The 23540-nt window shown below is 36.7% G+C and overlaps 1 protein-coding gene and 1 long non-coding RNA gene across 2 annotated transcripts in view; both read right to left on the bottom strand.

Moving 5' to 3' along the window:
* LOC111342861 (protein sidekick-1-like) overlaps positions 1-23540 on the bottom strand; it is a 38769-nt gene that overhangs the window by 8175 nt on the left and 7054 nt on the right. The window contains exons 4-15 of the mRNA XM_088737369.1: positions 22828-23156; positions 18421-18568; positions 15047-15352; positions 14367-14669; positions 13215-13528; positions 12990-13134; positions 11543-11865; positions 10209-10356; positions 9329-9631; positions 8765-9067; positions 6203-6505; positions 4910-5209 (exon numbers count right to left, since the gene is read on the bottom strand). Coding sequence (XP_088593495.1) covers positions 4910-5209; positions 6203-6505; positions 8765-9067; positions 9329-9631; positions 10209-10356; positions 11543-11865; positions 12990-13134; positions 13215-13528; positions 14367-14669; positions 15047-15352; positions 18421-18568; positions 22828-23156 — 3225 coding nt within the window. The remainder of the gene's footprint in view (positions 1-4909; positions 5210-6202; positions 6506-8764; positions 9068-9328; positions 9632-10208; positions 10357-11542; positions 11866-12989; positions 13135-13214; positions 13529-14366; positions 14670-15046; positions 15353-18420; positions 18569-22827; positions 23157-23540) is intronic.
* On the bottom strand, positions 20067-22091 carry LOC148719793 (uncharacterized). Its single transcript, XR_015992920.1, has 3 exons — positions 21367-22091; positions 21041-21205; positions 20067-20532 (listed from the first exon to the last, which is right to left on the bottom strand). It is a non-coding gene; the product is annotated as an uncharacterized LOC148719793 (long non-coding RNA).

Here is a 23540-nt window from a genome sequence, read left to right as displayed (position 1 = left end):
GCGGAACCACCCCAATAAAAGTAAAAATAATCTCTCAAGTAAAATTTATTCCATTTTTATCCCCTAAAATCAATGACATCGATGTTAGCATTTTTAATTCAAATGTCCTCAAATCATTGCATATTATCTTCCTTTTTTTTGGAAGTAAGACAAACATTACCCACGAACATCATGCAAGTCACCATCTGGTCAATCGGTATTAAGCAGGTCAACCTGTATTTAGCGGTTACCCCGCCATGCCCCATGGTGGAAAGGAATAATCCAAAAATTGATAAATACAGATTCATCTGAACAACTTAACATCCAAAGTCACGAAGGAAACTGCTAAGAGTTGATGAAGGGGAAGACCCTCTTAGTACTAAGAAAAAAAATCTAATTTAAGAGGTAAGGTAAATTATTTGAGCCTGAAGTCCACATCTGATGACGAGCACCCAAAATCAGTCATTAATATCATCTTTGTATTCTAATTAGCAACCCCGCTCAAACGAATATAGAACATTCATCATTCAATAAGTAAGCACAATTGGGGCGTCAACACGAGCCGTGAGCGACCCTCCTTATTATACCTTAATTAATAAAATGGATAGGAATGATAAATCAACAGAATGAAACTCGGAAATGTAAAAAATTACAGCAAGAAAAATAAAAAAAGAAAGGAATCTTAACTATATTCGTATCACAATGATTCCGTAATGGAGCTAAACCGTTCATATGACAGCATACATTAACTACGTCTAAGAGAAACTAAGAACCCCTCGTCACTGGGTATTTAATTCTCAGGGCGTTGGGACGGTCTTAAGACGCAAATGAATGTAAATGACAACAATTCATATATATATATATATATATATATATATATATATAGATATATATATGAGCAGAAATGTAATGGTCAAGAGGCCAACTCCAATGTAGCTTTGTTGGTTTAATAGCTCTGACGTTTCGACCGTCTCGGTCTTCTTCAGGAGCATACTAATTACATGAGCAATATTCCAATTTAAAATTCGTGTCAACAGTAAACATGTCATGACGTAATAATATAAAAATAGAATAGATAACAGCGAAACGTGTCATGGTGTCTAAAATAGATAAATTAAAGTAGTTATAATTCATGTAGTAAGCTTATTGATCTTAATATTGAGTCTTTTCTGATTTCTTGATTTTGACTTCTAAGTTTTTCAATAACCGTAAGTTTAAGATGGTCGACTCCACAGTTCTTAAAATGTCTGACAGAGGGTATGTTTTTATGTCCACCCTTGATGTCGCTACGGTGTTGATTGCCACGGTGGTGAATTGGGTGACCTGTCTCGCCTACGTACTGATCGTTACATTTGCTGCATTCAATCAGGTATATCACATTGCTAGTCTTGCATGACGTGTGTTGTCGCAGTGTTATCGTTTCTCCTGTAGTGCTGCTTTTAACTGACCCTGTAAATTGCCCGTATGTTTTGCAGCAGTTGCATCTTATGTCAGCCCTACAGGGCCAGAATCCGGGACTAGTGGATTGCAATGGTTTCTGCTTTTTATGTTTATGAGAGAAATGAATTTTGAGATTTTTGTTAGTTTTGAATGATCGACCACAGATTGTATAGGTAGTGTCAGATGGAACTTGAATGTGTGGACTGCTTATACCGTGTGGGGATTCATCAGTGGAGGGGGTTGTGTCAGCGGCTATCGGCGATCGCAGTCTTTTGTGGGTAAGCATCTGTGTTAAATTACGCCCTTTTCGATAGGCAACGAGAGGTGTTTCTTTGAATATGGCCTGTGTGTTGGACGAGGTCAAGAGTATTTGATGGTGCTCCTTGAGGATTTTGTGGATGTTTGGCAGTGCTGGGTTGTAAGTTATTACAAGTGCTACACGGTCAGTGGAGGAAATAGGTTTGCTTGTGAGCGCTTCCTGCCTTGATGTTCTCCTTGCTTTCATGATACATTCCTTAATCAACTTATTCTTGTAACCTCGCTTAAGTAGTATGTTGTGTAGCTCACGTGCTCGTTTTTCAAAAAACTCGTTGTCGGAGCAGATGCGTCGTAGTCTCAATGCCAAGCTGTATGGGATGGATGTTTTAGTGTGTCGTGGATGACAGCTGGTCCAGTTTAGGTATTGGTGGGTATCGGTAGGTTTTGTGTATAAGTCTGTGCTAAGTTCGCCGTTGTTTTTGACGATGACTTGAACGTCCAGGAAAGGGATGCTTGTAGTTGATGTGGTTTGTTCAAACTTGATGTGTGGGTCAAAGGAGTTACATTTGTTAAAGAAGTTTTTGAGTTTTTCTTCGCCGTGTGTCCATATGAAAAAAATGTCATCAATGTATCTGAACCAGACAAGAGGTTGGTCAGTAGCTTCTATCAAAGAGCGATTCTCAAGGCGACCCATGTAGAGATTTGCGTAACTCGGCGCCATTCGTGTTCCCATAGCTGTTCCTGTTTGTTGAATGTAATGTTTGCCTTGAAAGGTTAGGTTATTACAAGTTAGAACGAGATTGATGAATTGTCCGATAGTTTCCCTTCTGTTGTTTGCAAAATTATTAAGGCGCATGAAGTAGTCGCATGCTTCCATGCCACCATCATGTGGGATGTTAGTGTAGAGGGATTTCACGTCCCATGTTACTAAAGTAGTCTCTGGCGGTAAGGTATGACTTTTGTTGAGTTCGACAAGTTTACAGAGAAAGTCGTTGTTGCCCTTGAGATGGGAGGGTAGTTTCTCGACCAGTGGCTGTAGTTGATCATCAATCCACTTAGAGATGTTAGTTATGGCAGATTTGATGGTGTTACGAATCGGTCGAGCGGGAGGTGGGCGTTGCGGTTTGTGTATTTTAGGTAAGAAATAGATATTTCCTGGTTGAGCGTTTTCCATTACCAGATACTCTGCTGTATTGGTGTTGATTACACCCTTGGAGTGGGCCTCTTGTACAGTTTCTTTTACTCTGATGATGAAGTCAGACGTGGGGTCGCTGGCCACATGTTTATATACCTTGTTACCGTTTTCATCAGTACCATTTAGTTGCTTGTAAACTTCTGTTAGATAGTCCCTTTTGTTTTGCACTACTAGTGCTGCGCCTTTGTCAGCTTGGAAAATAACAATACCACTATCACGTTTAAGCGATTTAATAGCTTCGCGTTCTAGCCTAGTGATGTTAGAGCGTTGTGGGGCGCGTGTCGCAAGATGGCACGTTCTACTCCATTTAAATATCAGTCTAAGGCTAGATCTCTGCCCGGAGATGCCGTCCAATTCAATGGTTTCTTGTAGGTGTTGTCATCGTCAAGCTCTGTGTTACTATTGTCGTCATTAGCAAAGTATTCCTTTAAGCGCATTCGACGACCCCATTGTTTGATGTCAGTAATGAGTTCAGTTTTGTTTACATTTGTCGGCGTAGGGACAAACTTCAGACCTTTACTCAAGATCCTGAGTTCGTGCTCCGAAAATGTGCGGTCCGAGAGATTGACAACATTTTCGAAGTTGTTATAATTAGCTCGTGGTTTCGTGTTGCGTCTGCCACGGTGGGTCCGTCTGTGATGTTTATGATCTGGTGAATGGGCTGAATTCACAGGTGTGAATTGGCCGGATGCAATTACAGGATTATTACCTTGGTTGTCACGTCCAGTTGTGTTGTTGATCTGGCTAAAGGACGAGTTTGGAGGAGTGTGGTGTACATTATGCAATCTACTAGAGTGGGTTCTGCGTTTAACTTGATGATTTCCATGCATCAGTGGAGTAGATTTTTTACGGTTTAGCTGTGCTTTTTTCGGTCCTGGGCGATTGTGTGATGTTGAGGCCGATGAAGGTGACGTAAATGAATAGGCATCCTGGGGTCGATAATCATTACATATAGGTGTGGGCAATGGAGGTGTTTTGTGTTTACTTACTTTAGACTTTTGCAGGGCAATGTTTTGGTGAAGTTTCTCTTGTTTTCTTGAGGTCAAGAGTCGATGAGTATTCTCATTTTGAAACTGAAGCCAGTGTTTAAGTACTTCAAGTTGTGACGTTGACAATTTATCGGTTAGGATATTTTCTTTACTCTCGATTTGATTTCTCAGTGTCACGCTTTTAGCTTTGTGTGATTTAACGAGGAGGTCAATTAAACGGTTTGAGCATTCCTTAGTAGCGTCATTCCATTGATCTCGGAGGTCTGTAGATCCCACTAGTGGTGTTCATTTTACAGTTAGACCCGGTGGTATATATATATATATATATATATATATATATATAAATATATATATAAACTCCGTATACGAGGGAAACCCTGACCCTGTACACCCCAAATAATCATACTTAAATTGAATAAATGTTTCAAGAGAAAATTTGCCCTGAGCGGGATTTGAACCCACGTCCCCCTGTTACTAGTCAGGTGTGATGACCACTACACTTTCAGGACAACCATGGTGTCAACACGGCAATCGAAGATGTGATTTACGTGATCGGAGATGTGGTCTCCCGGGAAACTTAATTTTCAAGGTGACAGGATAGGGGAAGCCTATAACCCCATATGAAACCCAACTAAGGAACTATTAAATATATATAGATATGTATATATAACTGCAGACAGAGCTGTTTCGGCCTTCTGGGCCTCATCAGTGCAGTGCTGATGCTGGGATGGGGGAGAACCGACTTTCGGCGTTAAAGGTATTGGTTTGTTTCAAGGGATAATCTAAAAAATAAATTGAGGTTCATCTCAGCAACTGAACAACTTAACTCATCAAAGCAAACTACTGCATGATTAATCACATCGCATTACGAAGACGAAGATCTCATTAATACCGAGTTAAAACTAAATGAAGAGCCAAGATAAACTATTTGTGCCTGAAGTCCACAATTAGAGCTATCATCCTTAATCAATCAGTATTATCACCTTCATCTCAACAACTATGATGGTATTATTTTTCGAATGTTGGTTAAGGCACTTCTGATTCTCACCATCTTCCATTGTTTTCCTGAACACAACAGAACTATTTGGTCCATCACCAGCAGAAGTAAAGGCCAACACTTGAAATTCATATTTTGTGTATTTGTCAAGGTCGTTAACTCTTGTTGCTGATGTCTTTCCGTTGTTAATAGTCAAGGAGGTTGCAGAACTCAAGTCATTCTTTTTATAATACAGTTTAAATCCTTTGATGATTCCATGTCTGAAGTCTTCTGGTGGAAGCTTCCATGAAGCTGTAATACTGGTTGAAGAGTCCACTGTGACGATGAATTGTGAGGGAGGTTGTGAAGGAGCTGCAATTGAGCAGTCATGTTTTAATCAGCATCTTTAATTAATAAATAATGTATAGTTTCTGTTTATAGTGTAGCTAACTTACAGCTTCAACACAGAAGTTGTTTTTCAGAGAGATATTGATGCCTCCCTGAGAGGGCGGCACATTCGGACTGAAAAATGTTTAAGTTTTAAATGAAATTACGTAATACGCAAGCTTCATTAAGACACATGTCACAGTATTTGATGTTGGTTATAACAGATTTCATTTCCAGCGGACAAGACAAAAGGCTGCTATCATAATTTTGGTACACTTAATTTTCTCCATTCAATTACTTTAAAACGTTGTCACTATTTTTCGATCGACACTTCCCATATAGATATTTAAAACTCACAACTGCAGTAACAAAGTTTCTAAGAAATGTTTAAAACTATAATAAAAGATTAAACCTGGTAGAAGCCCAAAAAGAATACACCATTGCATGTTTTAACATTGTATACTACATTTAGAAACGTAGCTTTGACTGTTGAAAACATTTTAAAAAAATTCAAACCCGACTGCCATAACACGGGCAATAAAAACCTTGCAGAAGCCCAAAAAATACTTCACAACATGTTTTAACATTGTATGCTACATGTACATGTGTACCTTTGATGGTTTAAAAAAGTTTTAAAATTGTTCAAATCTGATTGCCATAATTAATTGTGATGTTATTTCCCTTGTGACCTTATCACTTTCAAAAGTGCCAACACCCCACTACACTAGTATTCTACTTCAGCCGTCATGAAATTGAACATTTGGAAGCACCTTGTTGTTGCTTAATTTCGCGAAAATGGAACGGCATATTTTGCCCGACTTCAATTTCGCATTTTGGCCAAAAATATATATTAATAGGAAATACGGATTTCTCAAAAATGGTCACAATACAGATCTGCATTAACAAACAGTTAGCCTTGGAATTGGTACAACTGATTTTAATCTTCCGTAACAATAGTTTCCACAATCCTTATCTTACCATCCTCCTTTGTTTTACTAAAAACAGCTGCACTTCTTGTTCCATCTCCAACAGAAGTGAATGCCAAGATTTGAAATCCATATTCAGTGTACTTATTAAGCCCAGTGACCTCTTTTGTGCGAGTTGCCGGATTGCCAATAAGCTGCTCGTCTGGTGACCCTGAAGAGCCTTTCTTTTTGTAGAACAATTTAAATCCTGTGATGATTCCATTTCTGGAGTCTGCTGGTGGTAACTGCCAGGATGCTGTTATACTTGTAGGAGTGGTTGCAGTCAGAGTAAAGCCATTGGGAGGCCGTGAGGGAACTGCAAATAAAAAGTAAAAATAATCATTACAATAACCAGAGTCTTTGTGATCGTCATCCTTTTATCACTACAAACCAGATAATCGCTTAGTAGCAACGTTGTTACTTTCTAATACCCTGTCCACCATTTTCTTTCGTTACACTTTCGCGACTTTGCTGTAAATTGATTCGATTCTAACTTTCTGCGACTAATTTGACGTGTTCTCGTTGCATGCAAATTACCAAGCATGCAATCTACGTTGAAAATATGCTTTATTCGAAAATGACCTTGGGGAATCAAAGTTTGTTTTTCCTTTGATTTGTAGGATGTCTCTTCTGGTGAGGACAATCTGAAATTTGACTCAGAATATTAGTGCAGCAATAGCTGTTTTTTTTTTGTTTTTTTTTTTTGTTTTGTCTTTTTTAATCACTGTTATTAATGCAACTCAAGAACAAACTAAAAGAAAACAAAACAAAACAAAACAAAGAAGAACAGCTGACCCAAATTCAAAAATAGGCAGTCAATGACTAAATGTAGCTTACTGCACCTGTTATTACTTAGGATACCGAATTTAACCACCCTGAAATGACACTAGAAATTACTCACAACTTAAGATATAGTCACAAATTAATCGAATGAAGCCTTACACTGCTTTAAGAAGTAAAATGTTTTAAAAATCCGAGCTTTCGCCGATCAACGGCATCATCAGAGAAAAGATAATATTCCGGGAGCGCTTTATACATGTGTAAAAGTGTGTGTGGTGAAATGTGTAAAAGATGTGACTATGTGTGAAAGCTGTAGAAATAAAATGTAAATGGAACATAATTAAAGCTCTAATAATGGACCGTTATAAACAAAGGCGGACCTATAAAAGTGCTAAAAACTTGTCTAAAACATGAGATACTAAAAAAGAAGGTCTGCGAATTTACTACATTCTTCCCGGGAATTGAGTGTAAGCTTGTACTTTCTAATGGAAAATGCTTCGCAAAAGCGTAGACTAGTGGGGTCGTTTTCATTATGATAATCTTGCAATCAATGCCTTCATGGTCTTTGTTTTGGCAGGAATGGACTGATATGTTTTTTCACAGACGAGTTTCCGTTGTTGAGATGTTCCTTTACGCGGTCGTGGATGAAGCGTGTCATACTATCAATGCATTGTTGATTGCAGCTGCTGCATGTGAGCTGGTATACTACATTTTGTCGTAAACGTAATCCGGTGCTAGAGATGGGGCACTTATCTCTGTTACATTCGCGTACTTTGGGGGTGTGACATACGGCTTGTTTGAGTGTGAAGGATCCTTATCCCTGATGATGCCGTTGATTGGCGAAAGCTCTTATTTTTAAAACATTTTACTTCTTACAGCAGTGCAAGACTTCATTCGATTAATTTGTGTACATATTTCAACAATGCTGCTGAAGGACAACATGAACAGATTTAAGATTTAGTGCAACCAAAGATGCAAGCTCCGTGATGAATGAAAGAAATATATTTAGTATATTTAGGGCCCCTATGGATACCAGCCTTGAGCTGAATGGGCTACCCTGTATAAATAAAGTTTTACTTACTTATTTACTGTAATTATAATAGGCTCATTCATTGACACCTGAACCACCCGTAACCACCCCTACCTCCCTTACTAAGCAGAATTTTGTCCCGAAGCTTCCTCTATCGTTAGGAGATCAACAAACTAATCAGAATCCTTTGTTTGCAAAGATTATTTTGATGGCTTTAGGGGGTACTAGAGGGGTATTATTCTATTCGTTCACACCAAATGATCAAATATTTGAAAATATGTCAACCTTCAAAAATTTTATGTCGGATTTTTCGTTCCTTTGCAATCGAGCTAGACCTTGTGAAACTCAAAATAGAATAGAATCTGACAATTACGAATTTGCAACGCAGCTAAGGGTGCATCATCAAGGTCTAACTCCAAGAGGAAGGCTACCAATAATAACAGGAAAAAGAATTGTCAACATTCGTTGGCATGCAAAAATTTATGAGTAAATAGTAATTATTTGATAGCCAATCAGAATAAATCAGAATACTCACACTGTTATTCATATTAAGATAATTACCTTACCAATAATGACTCACTTATATATCGGTATGGTCATATATATGGTCATACTAATCACATACATGTAATTGCTTAATTGTACAATTTCGTTTCTCGTTTCACTTCAGAAAGCTGTATGAGAAATAATTATTGTATGTATCTGGTCTTTTGTTTAAAAGTTTTTAACTTTTTTGAAGAAGACAAAACAAACAATTCTTCTAACCGTCTTCTTTTGTTCTGTTACGAACCACAGAGCTGTTTACTCCATCACCAGCAGAAGTAAAGGCCAACACTCGAAAGTCGTACTCTGTGTACTCGTCAAGACTATTGACATCTTTGTCTAAAGTTGATTCACTATTGATAGTTAGGATGTTTCCTGACCCTGAAGAGTCTTTCCTTTTGTAAAACAATTTGAATCCTTTAATTATTCCATTTCTGGAGTCTTCTGGTGGTAGTTGCCATGATGCCGTAACACTGGTAGAAGAGGTTGCAGTGACTTTGAAGTTGGATGGAGGTTGTGAGGGAGCTGCGATTGGACAATAGCGTGTTAATTAGTTAATTACCAGTAGAAATGACTAAAAAACCTTATGTCATATCTTAACTTGCTGCATGAAATTATTGTTGTTGTCTTTTGTTGAAGTAATCAGTGGATTCCTCACTACCTAGATCTCTACCCTTCGCATGATGTGTTTCGTTTCTCATTGTCAGGAAACGCCTGATAATGATGGAGAAAAATCACAAAAATGTGGTTCACAGATCCCTTCATTATCCCTGGACTGTCACATACCACCTTCCATCGTTCTTTCCACCTCAACAAAACTTTTTGGTCCATCTCCATCAGACGTGTAGGCCAACACTTGAAATTCATACTCTGTGTACATATCAAGCCCAGCCACAAGCCTGCGTAATGTTGAACCACTGGTAATATTCAAGTAAAAAGACCCTGCAAAGCCCTTCTCTCGGTAAAATAGTTTAAACCCCTTGACGTCTCTTCCATGTCTGGCAAGTAATGCTGGTAACTGCCAGGAAGCTGTGATACTGGTAGAGGAGTTTGCAGTCAACTTGAGGGAAGTGGGAGGTTGTGATGGAACTGTAAATAAAGAAATCACGTGACATTTGCTGGTTAATTTACAAGATACTGTAAACTCCATTAAAGTTGAGTAATAATGCCTATTAAATTATCAACATGAACTTCATTAGTTCATTAGCTGATGCATTGACAGCATTCTAATGTTTAATTTTGTCTATAAGATCTAACTTCCACATAACCGTGTATACATAGATAAAGAAGACTATCTTCTTTATTCTGAAGAATTGCTTTCTTAAAATTCAACTTGCATTTTAATATCACACAATTCCGTGCAATTAAGAAGGTAAATTTGTGGTCATATAATGGGATCATTTGTTTCATGGGCAGTGTATATATGGGCAGTCTGTCACTAGTACACAGGATCAAAGCATAGCGGTAAAATATTTTGGGTTAAACTGCATCAATACCTGGTGAGGTATTAATTCCAAAATTTTATCATTTCCAGCTCTAAAAGTTTACTGAGTCAGTTAACTAGGATCAGTAACCATCGAGGGATACTTAGCTTTCCATTGGCAAATAGCTTTACTAATAACTTTGATTATGCAGATCTCAAGGGGAAAAGTGTTCAAATAGTTACCTTTAGTTAGAAGTATTCCATATACCTCCACTCTCAAAATTTTATGGCCATGTTGTTTTGTTGGCACAAGGCGAATGTATCTCGCACTTGAAAATTCATTCAGACTGTTTTTTACGATGCTATCTTTGTCTATGTTTCCAGGAAAAACCTAGAGTTGGTAGCACAAAAAGAGATCTCTTTTTTTCACAAATTTCAATTAAGATAATGTATCATTAAACACATAGATGTATCATCGTTCTCTAGATCTGTCACAAGTCAAAAGTTGATGTTCATGGATTAAGTGTTGATTGTGGACCACTTTCATAAATGGCTGCCAGATTAATATTCTTTTGTTTCAATTTAAATTAGCCATTCAATTTATCCGGCAGCCATTTATGAAAGTGGTCCATAATCAACACTTAATCCATGTACATCAACTTTTAACTTATGACAGATCTAGAGAACGATTCTGAAATAAACTTGGTTTTCCTGCATGCACACATGTACCTATGAAATTTATCCTGATTGTAGTTTATCTTCAGGATTGTTATTTACCTGTTTTGGAAATACTTAAATTATAGTATTAAGCTACTGGAATAAGGACGAAAGATACCCAGATAATGCAAATCTTCTAAAGCACTTCACAATAATAAAAATGTAATGAAACTTAAAATAACCTAAGATACATAATAGCGTTCAAAAAGAAAAGTCCTCAAAGACGACCTACAGGTACTAATTACAATTAATCTAACTGGAAAAACAGTTCCACAGCTAGTGGGACACCTACAGAGAACAGCACAGATTATCTCTTACGTCCTTGAAAATCATTAAAACATGCCTTCTCTGTAATTTTACATGGAGAAAAGGGGAAAGATCCATACAGCAAAGGTGTTTTGTTAACCAGGTTCACGGATCAAAAAGAGTTTTATTTTTAAATCAAACTGGTCCACACCAGTTACTGAGTATAAATTGTATGGTCATCAGAAACACTGGTGTGCCCATAAAAACAATTAACTGTTTGCAGGTAGCATCTGCGACAACAAATTGTAACATTATCCTCTTGTCTCCTACAGGAGCTTAAGTGTGCGCACAAGAGTGTCTCCTTTAAATTTAACTAATATATTAATGGACATCGCTTTGAATTACTGAGAACTAAGGAATGTGAGGTGTGAACTGCATGATCCAGTTGAGCTTTAAGTTTACAACCAGTTAAAAAAGAGAACTTCCCATCAAAACTGAAATTTTGAAGAAGGAAACAAACCCCATGAAACCTTACATTGACTCAGAAAATTTAATAACTGCATTGGTTGTAAATTTAAGCATTAATTATGTTCATGACCTTCACATAGACCAACCTTCACATTATTGTTTTCTTTGTAGGTGTCAAAACTGGTATCATTAAGTGATAAACTAATCTTGTAATATGTGGTCCACTCTTGTGCATTTGTATTACTTTTTGGATTTCCTTGAGTGGCTACAGCACAGATAATATACTCATACAACAGATCAATTTGTAGGTAGTCATCAACATCAACGTTATCCTTCGACCCCCATGCTCTACTGTTATTCAGTCTGCCATATTGTGCTGCATATGTTTCACTATACTGTGACGAGGCACTGAAGCTGCTGTCTGGAATTTTACCAACATCTGCCAAACCTATGGCACTCGTATCACAAGCTGCGAGATAATTATGATAATAATTTTTTCAACTTTTCATGTGAGCTTCAATTCACAATGATTTCCAATCAAAATGAATGTTTGAGCACTTAATTGACAACAAATTGATAATTAACTTCACTGTATAACACTGATTGTGATTATATGGCTAAAAAAATTATAACCAAACTATAAGACAAAAGTCTCTAAACTGTTGCGCTATAATAATATGATACAGAATTACATGCAACTTTCAGAGCTTTCAATGTGGCCTTAAGTCTGAGCAGTATCAACCTACTGGTGCATAGTTGATTACAAGGGTTGTAACCTAAAAGCCTTAATGGCATATGGTTCTGTGCCCCATTAACAGTGTGCATAATGTTTATACACTCAGGAAGCTTTCCCTAAGGAAATATTAAGGCCTTCCTCCTTTTTAATATAGCCCTTCCTTAGCTTAGTCCATACTGTCAAAACCTTGGTTGACCTTCTTTGCAATCAGTTAATGTCATACAATTGGTGCATTTTGACTAACATAAACTGTACACTTGTGCATTAAGACCAAAAATATGAACATTCCTCCCTCTTCTCACCCTACTTCTCTTCTAGGTGGATTTGTCTCTTAGATGAATATATACAATGTTTAAGTTGGAAGATATCAAATTAGAAGAGTTTCATCAGGACTCTTAAATCTGCTTCTTTGAGGTTCACACTACACCTCACCACAAACCACAAACAACAACCACTCAAATTAAACTTTGGTCACCACAAAAAAATAAGTTGACGGTTAAGTGGGGAGCACTATAAATGGTACACATTATACAATATATATCATAGCATAAAATTTTATTGAAATGTTTACCTCTTTACAGCTTTAATGGGCATGAAAAACATCGACTAATGGAATAATTAGTGGATGTAATGGCCCCCTACATGACTGACAAACACGTGTCATTAAATTGGAAAACTTTCTTCGAGAAAAAAGACAGGAAAACATCGGAAAATTTTTCTTCTTTTATCCCTTTCACAAAAATGTCATATTCCTGGTGAACACGAAACAAGTTTAGGTCACTAAATGGCCAATTTGATAAAAGGTTGAGCTTTTATATATTCTCGAAATCGTGCACCATTAAATGTTTCACACTCACTTGGCTTTTGTTTCACTCCAAATACCTCTGTTCTCATACACACCCCACCCTGGTGCGTTTCTGGCAGGAATCGCACATATCTTGTTAACACTCCATAAACAACATGCTTCATGTCTGAGTTCCTATCATCATTTCCTCTTAAAACCTGAAAAAGAAAACACAAGATACCCAGATGAAACCCTTACACTCATCATTATTGCTTCTGATACAGAATCTATTTTCCACCTTCACTTGTCCTCCTTCCATGTAGTCTGCCCAATTTGTCCCATCTGTGGATAATTGTAGTCTGTAAGTCTTAACCCACTGATCTCCTTTAGAATTCCCTTGAGTAGACACAGCACAGATGATATGAAGTGTCTGTAGATCAATCTGTAGAAATGGGTTGGTGTCACCTGCTCCTGCACACCATGATGATTCTGACGTGTAGTTCAGTCGACCATTCTTGGCTGGCGTGCTGTTACTTTGTTTCGAAGAAGCAGTTATTTCATTGTCTAGGATTGCTTCACTTTCCATTCCAAGGTAATACTCAATGCAACCTCCTAAAAATTGTAATAAATGTCAAAAACATCAAACAGAACAAGTCAATGTAATAATTAATGTACACAATATCATGGAAATAGCAAAGATGGTGAAACTCTGAACATCAGCATTCCAGATAAAGGGTCATAGTGCTAACCACCATAAGAGAACCACAGACGTGGTACTGTGTTGCAACTTGCAGTGCTTAGATTACCGTGTATTTCAGACCGAAGTTGAAAAAAATTTTTCTTTCTTATCCAGAACAAAATGAAACAGTTTACATTTCAGTATCATTATGTTGCAGATTTTTTGCATCTACATTAGCAAGTGTGCTTGCAATGCGAGGTTCGAATTACACACACACAACTTGCATAACATGTGATCTGGAGAACAATAGTGACAGACGTTTCTGAATATCTCTTGCTTGTTTAATTCATCAATTAGCTTCAACTAGAAAAAACAAGAGATTAAATACGGGTTGTTTTTCTGTAATCGCGCTTTGGTCTTCTTTTCGACGGAACAGTAAAGTTTTCATAGAGAATTTCCCTGCACGATGCAAATATAATTATATATTATTTGAAGGATAAGGAAAGCAAGAGCATCCACTTTGGTACAAAAATAATTATGCCTGTATAGGCGACTGCTATTATATCAATTGCCATAACCTTTGAAGGTCCAGAAACATTGCCGATCCTCTGGGGTAATAAATGCATGAAAGCTATAGCCCTTAATAGTTTTCAACATGTAACTCTTCTTAAGGGTACAAAGTTTTCTACAACTGATGTAGGTTATTAGTTTTTCTCTTATGTTTGGGCCAAACATAATCCAAAATATTTCATGTATAGGGTGAATTCTTACCATCTTTCTTGGTTCTCACCACCACAGGAGAACTCTTTGATCCATCACCAGCAGAAGTGAAGGCCAACACTTCAAATTCATATAGTGCGTACTTTTCAAGTCCAATGAAGGTTTTGCTACGTGTAGCTCCATCTTCTATCCTTACTGTGGTTGTTGGCCCTGATGAGGTTTTCTTCTTGTAGGACAATTTAAACCCTACGATTATTCCATTTCTAGAGTGTAGTGGTGGTAACTCCCAGGATGCTGTAACAATTGTAGATGTTCTTGCAGTCACAATGAAATTTTTGGGGGGTTGTGATGGAACTGCAATTGGAAACATTTTTAATATTCACAGCTGGTATGAGGTTATTACATCATGAAGGTTTAATTCAAACTGCCTGTATGGCTCCGGAAAAAATGTACAAACCAATTCCAGAGCAGATGACACAATAGAGGCCTGGCTTTCACTGTTAAAAGCTAAGAATTTCCACACTATTGCTCTTAGCCAAACACTTACAACTTGAGGCATTTTTTTCTGAGGATGTCATGTAACATGAATATTCGAATTTAAGATTCTGAGGCAAACATGCTGGTATTAAATGGCAATAGAGGCCAGTGAGAAGTCTACAAAATATGGCTGGATGCAATCAGGGAACTCTCAGATTGAGCATTTGGCTATTTTTTCTCTGTCTTTCACATACCATCTTCCTGAGTCCTCTTCACCTTAATCGGGCTCTTTGGTCCATCACCATCAGATGTGTAGGCCTGGACTTGAAATTCATATTCAGTGTACTTATCAAGTCCAGTCACCAGTCTGCTTAATGTTGATCCATTGGTAATATTCAAGAAGGAAAAAGACCCTGTAAAGCCTTTCTCTCTGTAAAACAGTTTAAACCCTGTAACACTTCTTCCATGTCTGGCAAATACTGGTGGTACCTGCCAAGAAGCCGTAATGCTTGTAGAGGAGCTTGCAGTCAACTCAAAGGCAGCAGGAGGTTTTGATGGAACTAGAAAAGTGGCAGTTTCTGGCTAATTAACAACTGTAAACTCTATTATTATTAAGTGCTAATGCCGAGTTAATCATCAACACAAATTCCATTAGAATGCACTGGAAGTTAGCCATTTCTTAGTTTGTGGATTCTAACTTTCTATTCAAACAATTCAAGCTACGTCATAAATAATGGTTTTGCAACAAAGTATTAATTTTCAGTGCTGAGTGGAGGATGAGAGAGGGATCCCCTAACCCCTCCTTTGTTCATTCTAAGTTTAGAATTTATAGCATGTAGTTTTCTTTAAAATGCTAAAATACAGGGTATCGATATTAAGAATGAAGAAGTGAAACATTTTTTTGGGCTAATGACATAACAAGCTTTTTAAATAACAAGTCCTACTGTGAGCATTTGAGTTCCAGTCTGGAATGTTGTTAGAAAAATTCTCAGGTTTAAAATCGAAGAAAAAAAACAGAGTTCTTTCAGTTGAGGGTTTATAACCTATCTGAGTTGTTCCTCACGAATTTAAGCTACCAACTCAAATTTTGGGTGTGCATTTTCACTCTGACGAGTTGTCTTGGAAAAAAGCCAATTTTGAAGTAGTCCTCAAACCTTTTAAAAAAAACATTATGTGGAAATGGAGAGGACTCACTTTTATTGGGAGAAAATCAAATCATTCGCCATTCCTAAAGTTATGTTTAAAGCCTCCCTTATTCATGTTTTGAATGGTCTCATACAGGTAGCCCACAAAGAGTTCTTTAAGAATAAGATTAAAAGGTCTCAGGGTTAAAGATGCTAGAACTAGAATCTAAAATTCTGCCACAAAGAGCCATATATTGAAAGAGGCATGTTAAGGATTATGCTAATCCTTGGAAAATGTTCTTGAGTTATTTGGAAAAGTAAGAGGAAAGTTCCTTTTACAGTACCATTTTGATTGGCTTTATTTTCCCATATCTATGCCACGCTTTTAGAAAGATTGCCTGGATTCAAGGGAAAGGAAGTGTGATCTTATGAAGATATTATGAACCAACTTGTGTGGAATAATAAATACAATGGGTGTAATGGTAGATCTTTGTCCATGCCTTCATTCACAACACAAGTGGAATAAGTAATGTCATACATTTAATTTCTAAAGTTAATATTTTTCTTGGAGGTGAAAAAAACCTGAATGCAAAACTAACTTCAAGTCAATATCTCCTCTCATTGAGAGTGGTCAGAACCATAGCGCATGAATGGCCTTCCACCATAAAGGGAAAAAGTATTCATGTTCAAGCGCACACTTTCATTGAAAATTCATATCAAGTGCCCATAAGAGGTAACATGTTTGATCTTTCAAGCATCTCCTCCATAATACTTCACAGACTTCTGCTACTGTAAAGAAATGCCTTTGACTGCTCAAGCTAATTTAAAAGATGAGTACCCTAACCTCACTGTTAACTGAAGAGAAATATATTTATTAGCCCTTAATGTTACGTAATTTGGACAAAAAATCCAGAGTATTTAAATAGAAATTGCTGAGGTGGTATAATGGCTGGCCATCCACGTGAATAAAAAAGTACATATTTCACACAGTTATTTTGTTTGGTAAATTTCAAACTGATAAAGACCTGACTGGTAACACCCCACATGTGACAAAGAAAATCCCCAAAACAGTGTTAAAACGACTATTAGCAACATTGAAGCGGCTACAGAAAAAAGGTAAGGAGACTTCACACGTTTTATTCCTCGCTTTTATTATCCTTTTAACCTTTTTCTTAATTTTTTTTATAATTTTTTCTTTTTTAAACAGCCCCCACTTACGCTTAAAGTTCTATCTTAATATGTTAAGCATTGCCGTTAATCAAGTTTAGACCCCAAAATTTGTTTCATTTCTTTTCTTTCTAAAGATATGTACATTGTACAGGTGGAAGAACAATAGGACACGTAGTCCCCTACTAGGTTCATCCACCTAAACCCAACCCACCCATCCCAACCCAGGAAAGGACATCCATCACACAGTAATCTCATGCGTGGAGGCGGGACCTCCATTTATTGATCCCTATCTGAGAAGACTAGAATATCTAACCATTTTTTCATTTATAGAAAGGTAGCATATTCTTCTCAGTTATTTTAAGACCTTGAGTATTGGTCCGGCCGGGACTCAAACCCTCGACCTCCCGCACAACAGTCCAGCGCTCTATCCATTGAGCTAACTGGGAGGAGGTCAAGCTAACTGGGAGGCGCTCAAATAGTATGCTTGGGCTGCCTGTGAAAGTCCATAGCCATCTTAGATTAAAAGTTTTTACAGCAGAATTGAAAGCCACTCTTAGCATAGAATATTTGATTGCCAAAGAAATGGTACACTGATAAAACACTATGAAAAGTGAGAATCTCTTATTCAGTATAATGAGTATAAGTAGCTTCCCTTTCTACGTATCTACCATTCTATCATTAGCATGGTCAAATAATGTATCATGCCACTCAAATTTGTAGGCTGTTTTTACACTTTGTGTGACAAGATGGCTTTATTGAACATTATACAATACTTCCTTGCTCTCCATAGTATTACATACTGTAGAATAAATGTAACGCTAGGATTGCAAGTGATGTTTAGAGTTGTAAGTAATGTTACTTTTAGAGTATTATGAAGTGTTTTTAGTGTACATAAAATTGGTGCTGTAAGTGTTGTTCCTATAATTGTAAGTAGTTTTTTGACAAAATAGTTTGTTTTTTGTAAGAAATGTAAGAACTTAAGAAATGTTAGTTATATTAGTATATATTATAAGTGTTAAATGTATAAGTAAAAATGTGTACAAAAAGTAATAATAATTAAAAAATCCCAAAATTTGCATTTTTTGCATAACCAGAACAACACCAGTTAGATGTCAACACCTTGCTGTGGGGTGTTGATGCCAAAAATCTTTTTCTGTTCATCTTTAAAACTTCGCTGAACGAGTTAACTGGTAATAATGGATTGCTAAGCATCAGGGAATACTTACACTTACCATATATAACTACTCTGTAACTTCCCTTTCACAAACAACTAAACAATAACTTTGTTTTTGTCTAAGGGGGAAAAAATTAGTGCTCAAATGGATTTATATTACCTTTACTTAGAAGTACTCCATATACTTCCACTCTCAGAATTTTCCAGCCATGATATTGTGTTGGCACAAAGCGGATGTACCTTGCACTTGCAAACTCCTGAAGACTATATTTTACAGTGCTGTCTTTGTCTTTATTTCCAGGAAAGACCTGTAGTTGGTGGCACAAAAACAGATACCATAAGATTGTTTTAAAATATGAACAGTAACTTAAAGCCTATTATGACAGATAAGAATGTTCAATTAGCATTGCATGACTAATACAAAATTTTTACTTTTACAGTCCATGTGAGTGACATGAATGTATGAGATTTATCAACTTTATCTTTTGGACTATAAATCACCTCTATTTTTGAAATACACAGGTTTTAGTGTTAAGTTATAAGAGACAGGACAAAAATTAGAGTGAATGATTTTTTTTCAAAACATTCTGTGATGAGAATTCAGAATTTGAGAGAATTCCTACATTTTCCATCTTTTGTGTCCTTTAAGGTTGCATTCAGTTGGACATTTTTTGTCGTTTACATGGAACTCAGCACCAGGAACACTTTGACTATACCCAAGTGTGCTTAAGGATGCTCAATGTTGAGTTGTTCACTACCTCTAACCTTTATCCAGGATTGTATTTTACCTACTTTCAAAAGCCCAACTAGACACAATAAAAGCACAACTGTCTCACAGAGCCCCCTTCAAACTGCTTGTACCAGAGGAGTCATTGTGTGCAATAATTAACACTTGTACGGGCACAATTGCATGTCCTTCTACATGTATGAAACTTATAAATCAATTAAAATCACTATCCAGGATATCTCCAAATCATAGATGCAGGTATATGCAATGTATTGACTGGTTTGCAATTGAGAGAAGAGGAAAGGCAAAGCAAAGATATTGACTGTGCAGGTTCACTGATCACAAAAAAATGGCCATTCCTACATGGAAATCAAACTAATTGACACCAGTTAGGCATAAATGAAATGGTCCAAAAAATATAGGAGTACACATAAAAGGAGTGGATGGGTAACGAGTAGAAACATAAAACAAATTAACATAATTTCTAAAAATTATTGTTAATTTGTTAACTATTGCTACAACAATATTGTTCATTTGTTAACTATTGCTACAACAATTTTCTTAGAGAAAGATATATTGTCTTGTCACTAGCATGGGACAAAGAAAAAGTTCTGAGTCCCCATGAGAAATCAAACCTCTATTGGATTCCACACTCGGATGCTCTACCACTGGGACACAAACACTCTATGGTGAGCAAGGCCCATTACAAACTTTGTGCATACTTGTGCACACTTCCTGCATACTGCTAGGATCAGCAATTGTCTCCTTGAGAGACATATACACTCTCATACAAGTACCTTGCTGACCTTTCTGCTGACACAAAATTGAAGTTCACTTGAAAATCACTGACAACTGCAGGATTCCGAGTATGAATTACATGTTAGATTTGTGCTTTTTTAGCTCACCATTATTTTACATTCAATGAAAAAGAAAATTTCTCATCAAGATTGAAATTTGAAAAAAAAGAAAAGAACATGCACCCCCTCACCAAACAGGAAGATAGGCTACAGATATGTTCCTCAGGTTTGCAGCAGATCTGTGAAATATATCTGCATGACCTATCTGTAACATATAGGAATTTGGCTCAAAATTTCTAACTGTGACAGATATGTGACAGATATGAAAAACCAACAGTACTTACATATCTGTGGAAATATCTGCTACTACAGATATGTTAGCTATCTGTGGATCCCTACTGTGGCTATAGGGGAGACTATCAAGGGTGGCATAGGGTACCAGTGTAGTTCATTAATTAAGAACAAGTTAATAACACACTGCAATGTTATCTATTTCACATAGTTTATTGATATAAATTAAGTATGTATGCAATTTTTATTTCTCTTCTAATCAACTAGAACATGTAATACTTAAAAAATAATTAAAAAATACAGGAATAATCATAAAATTGTGCTAAAAAAAGTTCTAGTGGTTTTAAATTTGTTTTTTTGATACTTCTCAACAAACTCCACAACAAAATATCTTGCAAGGTTTTATTTACAACTGTGGCAGTCTGCTTTCTATAATTTTTCTCATCCAGAACAAAACCTTGGAAGCAATGAAAAGACAAATGTTCAAGTCAGTTCTCAAATGATTGAAATTGTGGATTACCAACAAACAGCCCAACAGTTGATTATGTTGGTAACATGGAGTTTCATAATCTAAAATACTGACAAAAATTTCAACCAAGGAGAGTACAGTGGTTTGTTTGACCATGCACACTGTACCTAGATTTCCAGAGATTGAGATTACCACTTAGAATAGCCCCCTTCCCTAACTATAATCAATCAATCAAAATGATGAAAGACAAGGTCCAAAGTGACAGTGTAAGCTTGGTTAGCAAGGGAAGTAGTAATCAATTCTGCAAAAGACTATCACTTCATAAAAAAAATATCATCATTGTGGTTTAGTTACTGGCAAAGAAGAAAGTAATTCATAAATTAGTTTTATCAAACACTCTTTACCTTTGAAACATGAAATAGAGGCAAAGGACCATCTAAAGAATTGAATTGTTGAGATAAAAAAGAAAAAATGAGGGGTTATTCAGTTTACATACCACGAAAAGTGAGAATTGTTGCTGGGACCAGCCCTTTGCTATTTGCATCCTCCCAGAATGTGTCACACAAAGAGCCTGCCTCAACATCAGTACCGGCAATCTCAATTTTACCTCAACGGAACAGGCACTCTATTCCATCCTCAGTAAATTTCACAGGGTGAAAGTCTATAGGGAAAGAAGGTATCAGCAACTAAGCTTATCTGTTTGAAGTAAGTCTTGCTACAAACAGTTATTTCATAGTTTCGATAAGGTCATCATTCACAACTATGAACGAAATAAACAAAAAAGTTTTAAGTTTCACCACTAAAAAAATGGGTGTCACTCACCATTAACCTCTTGAAGACGTGTTGATACTTTGGTAATTCATTTATTCCTTTTTGACATTTTGCAGAGCTGATCTTTATCTGTAAGCCGAACTATAAGTCTGCAGCACGCTAAAATGACGCCACGTGCAAGCATTTGAATAACTGAAATTTATCACACCACGAAAAGAAATCAGAAGTGCCGCCAAAATAACAAAGTTTACCGAAGAAGCTTTGAAATTCCAGCATATCCAATCAAACGCGTTTTATACTTTTAGTACCATTCCCCCCTCGTCCATCTACAATGTAAAGCAAGATGGCGGCCAAACGGACTGATTGAAAGAAACGCAAGCGTTTCAACACCTATTCGCTGCGTTGCAAATCCTTTGCTACCAAAGCTTAAGTTGTCTTGTGAGGAATGCTTTAATCGAAGCTCCAAGCTGTAATAATTTCAGACCAACCCCTCTTTTAACTGCACTGTGTTTTGAAGATCACATCGATGGTTCAAATGGATCGCTGATTTCGAATTCTTGAACAGCTGAAAATGGATGGTCAGGATTCACACTGCAGGACATAGTTTTTGATTCAGGCTAACTTTTGGATTGCGTCGAAGTACAAAATCATGAAGAACTTCCTTCACACATTTATGAAACGTAGAAGAACCGAACAGTAATGAAATAATTCCAGATATAGGTTTAGTTGACGATCACTAACGGCGGGACAGCTGATCCAAGTAAGCTAAACACTTTTGAAGAAAACAATGACCCACTTGTTTATTAAAAGGTTGACCTGTTTTCATGTTAGATTTGCAAAGCGAGTAAATTGATGTACAGATAGAAAATTGGTTGTGTGAATTTATTTCTGGACCCTACAGTTGTAATCAGTTCTTGTTGAAGGACACAAGGTTAAATACCACAATAAAGAGGATTTTTAAAGACAAGGCTGAGAAGACCCCTTTTGCAAACTATTACATGTCACTCAATCAATATGCTATTTTCCATAGAGATCTTAGTAGTTTTACACAATTAATTGTTTAAAAGTTTGGTAGCTTGGACACTCAATTTTTGGTCAGCTTTTAATCAAATAAATTATGGTCTCCTAGTAGGGCAAATTCAAATATCATTACTGGCATATGATGACAATTTAAAAGATGGCCGGGTCCTTGATTTCTAACTCACTCTGTTTGATCACCTACATATATGTTAAATAAATGTCAATTTCCTAAGATACTTTGCAGATATTTGAAAGAAGTCCCTACATATCTGTGAAATAACTGTAAACATATATAATTGCAGATATGCTGCAGATATGAATAACACCATTACAGACATTGTGCCGTACTGTAACAGATACGAGACAGATAGTTGCAGATACTTTACATAACTGTCCATTCGGTAAGGGCCTACTCTTGGCTCGAAAAGTTTAGAGAGTGCACCAGATGCAAATTTTAGGCATTCATGTTTGTGACCTTGACATGTTACCAACCTTGTCATTATTGCTTTCTTTGTAGGTGTCAAAAGTGGTATCATTAAGAGATAACTGAATCTTGTAATGTGTAGTCCATTCTTTAGCTTGGGTATTAGAAGTTGGATTTCCTTGAATGGCTGTGGAACAGATAATATACTCATATAGCAGATCAATTTGTAGGTAGTCCTGATCATTGCCACTTGTCTTGGGAGCCCATGCTTTATCTTTATTCAGTCGACCATTTTTAGCTACATAGCCAACCCCATCACTAAATTTTGAAGAGGCTGTGAAGCTGCCGTCTGGAATTTTACCACCATTGGCCAAACCAATGGCATTCATATCACAAGCTGCAAGAAAATAATGATCATTAACAATTAGTTACCAGAGTGAAGGTGACTAGTGATGGATAATTACCTTGCCACTTAATGGCTTATTGATTATCCACCTCTTTCAACATCACTGAGGTGAACAATTGTAACAGTACATCTATAGACACAGTCAGATATCAAAACATTAAGTGTACTTCTTTCATTATTTTTACCAAAAAACGTTCAGTGATTCAACTCCTGCCACACAATTCTGTCTCATCCACTATTTGGAAGTGAATAGTACTTGCTATTCACTTTCAAACTAGACAATTTGAGTGCATGCGCATTTTTAAAAGTTCACTTGTGTATAATAAACTCACAGTATTATAATTAAAATGCACCAATTAAAATTGCAAAGATTGC

Source organism: Stylophora pistillata, chromosome 11, assembly GCF_964205215.1.
Source record: "Stylophora pistillata chromosome 11, jaStyPist1.2, whole genome shotgun sequence".
Lineage (NCBI taxonomy): Eukaryota > Metazoa > Cnidaria > Anthozoa > Scleractinia > Pocilloporidae > Stylophora > Stylophora pistillata.
Note: the sequence above shows the minus strand (reverse complement) of the source record. Positions and strands in the feature narration are given on the sequence as shown.